Here is a 5,817-nt window from a genome sequence, read left to right as displayed (position 1 = left end):
CAGGTTGGCAGGCAGAGGCGGTTAGGGGTGATCAGGCTGGCAGGGGCGCCAGTAAGGGGCGACCAGGCAGGCAGGCGAGCAGTTAGGAGCCAGCAGTCCTGGATTGTGAGAGGGATGTCCAACTGCCGGTTTAGGCCCGATCCCCAGGATTGATCGGGCCTAAACCAGCAGTCAGACATCCCCCAAGGGGTCCCAGATTGGAGAGGGTGCAGGCTGGGCTGAGAGACCCTGCCCCCATGCACAAATTTTGTGCACTGGGCCTCTAGTCCTATATAATAAAAGGCTAATATGCAAATTGACCAAAAGTTGGAATGACCAGTCGCTATGATACGCACTGACCACCAGGGGACAGATGCTCAGCCTGAAGCCAGGCTCACAGCTGGGGAGCACAGCGGCGGTGGCGGGAACCTCTCCCGCCTCCACGGCAGTCGGACATCCCTCGAGGGCTCCCGGACTGCGAGAGGGCGCAGGCCGGGCTTAGATATCCCCCCCCCCAGTGCACGAATTTCATGCACCGGACCTCTAATGGTTTATAATAAGACTTCCAGATATTCAAAGAATCTAAACTCCCTTCTTTCCCTAGTCTCTTCCAATTCTTGCTTACAATTTCTTGATTTCCCTACCCTAGTCTCTTTTCAACTTTTACCACAACCTGAAGAACCAGAAGCACATGGGAAAACCTGAGTCGTGTTCCCCTCCCACTTTCCACCTCTAACCTCTCCACCCCACCCCAAGCTTCAAGTTCTGCATCCACGCTCGTATTCTATATCCAGCCTGATCCAAGAGCCAGAGACCCTAGCAAACCTGGTGTGTGCCCAGGGCTTCAGCCACTCCCATCTCTCCTGGGAACTGCTCTATCGAATTTCTGCTCACCTGAAAAACATGCTAAGCCTGCTGGCCTTGGCTGTCACTCTGGTCCTCAGGGGAAAACAGAGAGCAAAAGAGAGAAGAAAACTCTAGAGGCTAGAGAGAAATCACCTTTTCTAGCAGAATGCAGAGAAACATCTCAGAAAGGGGAATTCTCCATGGCCACTACCAATCAATTCAGGTCAAGAAGCTGCCTGAAGCCTTACAGACTCGGCTGCCTTTTCCTATGTAATTAACATCTCCACCCTCCACCTGAATGGTACAACCTGGTGCCTTCGTCAATTTCCTGACAGAAAAAGACAACAACCAGACACTAGCTGCTGGAGGCATTTTCATTCAAAAGCCCCAAATGATGCTGTGACTTCCCATCAACTTGACAGAACTCTTCTGTTAGGCAGGGGTTTAAAATCATTTGGAACTCAGAAAATTAAATCAACATTATATCAACCTAATTTTTTCAAGATACTAATTCCAAGAGCCCCTTTGTGCTGCCTGCTGGTACTGGGAAATGGGGAGGGAGACAGGGGAGAGAGAAATGACTAAAGGCCGGAGGGGTCTAAATACCAGTTTTGCCAGCAGAGAAAGCAGTGATGTAGGTGGAGCTGAAACATTAAGAACTTGGAAAGGAAGTTTTTTCGTTGACTGGATAGTCAGAAGGCCTAATGGAAGGAGGGTGAGTGAAGCAGAAACAGGCAAAGAGAACTAACTTTCTAGAACTGGGTAAAAATGCTTTGAAACCCTGACAGTAATGCTAAAATGAAATTTCCTTTATTTTTTCTCTGTCATCATGGAGAGTCTGTGTTCAGAGAAATGAGATGCAGCAGAGTAGAAAATCATCTTGCTTTACCATTTCTTGAGAAGGGCCAAAGCCTGATAAGTATGATCCCACACAAAGTTTGTTCCAAGAGGCAGGAAGGGAAAGTGGCCACATCAGAACTCACAGATCTGAGAGCTAGAACAACTCTTCTTTAAAAAAAATATATTTTATTGATTTTTTTACAGAGAGAAAGGGAGAAGGACAGAGAGTTAGAAACATCGATGAGAGAGAAACATCGATCAGCTGCCTCCTGTACACCCCCTACTGGGGATGTGCCTGCAACCAAGGTACATGCCCTGGACCGGAATCAAACCTGGGACCCCTTAGTCCGAAGACCGATGCTCTACTCACTGAGCCAAACCGGGTAGGGCTGGAACAACTCTTCAGAGCCGCTTGGTCCTACCCTGGCCCTCTTGCAGGTTAGCAGGGCTAATTTCAGAGATGAGGCTGAGACCCAAAGAAGGCGTGTATTTAAGTGACAACACCTGCAATGGAAGTGGTACACTCCCTGCCGGCCTCACTGAACAACACAGCCATGACATACTGATTTTAAATGGACCAGTGGAAGGATAGGATGCCCACATGTCATTCAATTCTCAAATATTTCCCAGAGTACTCTCCTCTCATACCAGAAACACCACCCAAATCAGATGATGTCACAATTCCAAATTGGGAAATAAACTCACTGTAAGTTCTGTGCACTCACCCTTCTACTCTACCTCATCCATGGTAAAAAGGCAGGCTAAAGCCCCTGGTGGCAACTGGTCTCCACACATCAATGAGCACAGAAAGGCTTTACAAAATCCCAGCCCTACACCCCTACCAGCTCTACTCCACCAGAATGTCCAGAACCTAAAAGCGCCATGGGGAAAGGGATCACATCTATCTCATTCAAAATTATATTCCTAGTGCCTAGCACTGTGCCTGGCACAAATAGGGGCTGGATAAATACATGCTTACCGAAAGCAGTAGGGACCCATGCTCTAACTCATGGCCTCATCTCCCTGTTCTCCGGCCTTTAGATGCCACAGCTGCTGATTTGGCCCAGGAATGTCCCTTCTCCACTGCTTCCAGCCCTGCCCACCTCCTCTTGGAGTGCACAACAGGACCTGCAGCATCGGGGGCTGAGACTTTGGGCCTGCAGCCCTAGAGACAATGCTTTTTGGGGCACTCTTAGGACCACAGGGACACACTGTGGGGCCCTTTCTCAGGAGCTCAAAGCAAAATATCTAACATAAAATGCATCTCTAACATAAATGCAACTCTAACACATAGCAGCTATAATTACATTGCACAAATGGCAATTTCTGAGCCACTGAAGCTTAAGCCCATTTAACACTATGAATTCAGAAGCAGAAACTTGTTCTCACCCCATAAGAGTCCCGTGGATTTGTAAAAATGCGATCAAACACAAAATCCATATTGGCCATCTTCATTGCCGCCCTGCAACAAAGACAGACAGAGCTCAACTCAGTACCAGATACACGGAAAGCTGAAGTTCAAAGAAAAGGCGGAGGGTCATGTCAGGGGAGGGGAGGGAAAAGTCAGCAAACCTGTTCAGGAAGAAGACTCCTCGGATCATCTCGTAGGGATTGGCGCGGGTCCGAGCTCGCCGCATCTCCTCCCCATCCAGGACATCAAACACACTCTGCCCAGAGAGAATCAGAGCCTCGAGGTGAGCATCATCCGCTAGCAAAAGACAGGGCTCTTAAGAGCCTGAGGAGCCCAACGAACAGCGTGAACAGCGTCCAAAGAGAAGGCTCCTGCTGTATCCCAGCTCTAAAATGACCGGCTGTGTGACCCTAGACAAGTTGCTCAATCACTCTGACCCTCAACTATATCATCTGTAAAATGGTACACAATAAATGTAAGCACGTCCCTGACACATGGTCAGTGGTTAATAAATGACCGCCATGGTTAAGCACAGGGCCACCTCCTGGTATTGCTAATCTTCATAGCAAATCTCTTTGTCCACTCCAGCAGCAACTTCCCAAGGGACTGGAGTCTGATACCAAGGCTCTCTCGACTGGGGCTCATTGAGAGAGGGCAAACAAACCAAGACCAGGCCTCCTGATGGCAGCTACCACATAGTAGGGATCCCTGCTCCCTTCTCCAAATTCCTCTGATTTAAAAAAACAAACAGCCTCACTTCACAAGAGCACCAGTCACTATAAAGATATTCCCAACCCTCTGCCTGTCAAAAAGGTAAGCTCTGAGGCCAGGTGGCTCAGTTGGTTGGAGAGTCATCCGTACACCATAAGGTTGCGGGTTTAATTCCCGGTCAGGGCGCATGCAGGAAGCGGCCAATCAATGTTCCTCTCCATATCGCTGTCTCTCTCTCTCTCTCTCTCTCTCTCTCTCTCTCCCCCCCTCTCTCTCTCTCTCCCTCTCTCTCTCAAATCAATTTTTAAAAATCATTAAAAATAAGTAAGCTCTGAGGCCTTGCTGCTTCTCCAACCCATTTCCTCCTCAGTTTCCTTGGCTCTTTCTGTCCCAAGCAATACACTTCCTGGCCCAAAACTCAGGCCACAAGATATCAAGGGAAAGCTACTCATCCAGCACGTTAGGAGCCTCCCCCCAGCATTTCATTTAATTCTCACAGCAACCCTATGAAGTATTTTCTCCCTATCTTATAGATGAGGACACTCAACTCAGCGAACCTAAAGCAACTGGCCCAAGGTCACACAGCAAAAAAAGTTGCAAAACTAGGATTTGAATTCAGGTCTATCCAATGCTAAAGAATGATTTCAAACCTTTCATTTTATTAGCCAACCCCCCAGGATTATAATGAACCAACCCACTGAGGTTAAGTGGATCCTTTCCTGGCTACTGACCACAGGGACACCACAACACTACAAAGCAGGGCAGTCACCAGGAAAAAGGACACCTTGGAGAAATGTACAAGCTGCACATCGGACCACCAGGAAAATATCAGCTAAACTTCAGCCCCCACAAGTGACTCAAAAGAACTGGAAAAGCCCAGACAGCCCTTTACACACAGTTTTCAACTCCAGCTCTAGCCACAGGCCTTACCTTACAGTGCAGCACACTGTGAAGCAGGTCTTCCCCACAAAACTCTGTTTCATCTTCAATAATCATCTTCCTCTACAGGGAGAAGAAAATAGTCAGTAATGACCATGTGTGACTGCACTTGGGGGGATGAATGGAGAAACTAGGGTTCCAAATGAGTAGCGAAGGGGCTTGAGTTCCTGCCAAAAAACATCAATCTCTGAGGAGCAGGAACTTGTGAGAAAATCCTAAATCCTCTGGCGAAACCCCAGGTGACTATGAGACGAAGCAGCCCCTTGGGTACTCTGACTAGAGCACCATATGGATACAAGACTCGTGAATGCCGAGGCTGAGAAAAGCAAACAGGAAGGAGACATTCAAGCTGTCTGTCCCTAGGGCATGGAGGCAGAAGGATGGGGACTACCCCAAGTGACAGAAGCCTGTCCTTCAACGGGTAAGCCTCTTGCTCTGTGATGAGTATGAATGCACGACACTAGGCACTGACCTGGCAGCGCCACAGAAAACAAGGGCTCGAGAGAGCCTCCCAGCAACCCTGTGATGGTGGCTGTCAAGTCCAACATCATGTCTGAGTGAGGCCACTTCTACACCATCGGTGCTCAAGCTTGGTGTTCTCAGGTTTTACACTTTTCAAAACCACTGAGGACATCAAAGAGCTTTTATTTATGTGGGAGACATATAGATATATACATCGAGGTTTATTAAAACTAAGAAAATTTTAAAATATTGAGTATAAAAAAAACAATGTTAATAAAAATAACACATTTTTATGAAAAATAACTATATTTCCAAAAATAATTTAGTGAGAAAAATGACACTGTTTTCCAGTTTTGCAAATTTCCTAATATTTGGCCCAGCCTGTGTAGCTCAGTGGTTGAGCATTGACCAGGAGGTCACGGTTCAATTCCTGGTCAGGGCATATGCCTGGGTTGTGGGTTCAATCCCCAATGAGGAGGTGGGGGGGTGTGCATCATTGATGTTTTTCTCTCTCTCTGAAATCAATAAATATATATATTTTAAAAACTTTCTTAATAGCTGGCTTAAATAGACGACACCAAGATTCTCCTTTATATTCAACTAGAGGCCCGGTGCACAAAAATTTGTGC

General features: G+C 47.3%; 1 protein-coding gene across 1 annotated transcript in view; it reads right to left on the bottom strand.

Moving 5' to 3' along the window:
• The window catches only part of CMTR1 (cap methyltransferase 1), a 56,223-nt gene that overhangs the window by 23,748 nt on the left and 26,658 nt on the right, over positions 1–5,817 (bottom strand). Inside the window, exons 6-8 of the mRNA XM_005873774.2 lie at positions 4,718–4,789; positions 3,238–3,332; positions 3,055–3,127 (exon numbers count right to left, since the gene is read on the bottom strand). Coding sequence (XP_005873836.1) covers positions 3,055–3,127; positions 3,238–3,332; positions 4,718–4,789 — 240 coding nt within the window. The remainder of the gene's footprint in view (positions 1–3,054; positions 3,128–3,237; positions 3,333–4,717; positions 4,790–5,817) is intronic.

Source organism: Myotis brandtii, unplaced genomic scaffold, assembly GCF_000412655.1.
Source record: "Myotis brandtii unplaced genomic scaffold, ASM41265v1 scaffold420, whole genome shotgun sequence".
NCBI classification, from domain to species: Eukaryota; Metazoa; Chordata; class Mammalia; order Chiroptera; family Vespertilionidae; genus Myotis; species Myotis brandtii.
This window is presented reverse-complemented; position numbering and strand designations above follow the sequence as displayed.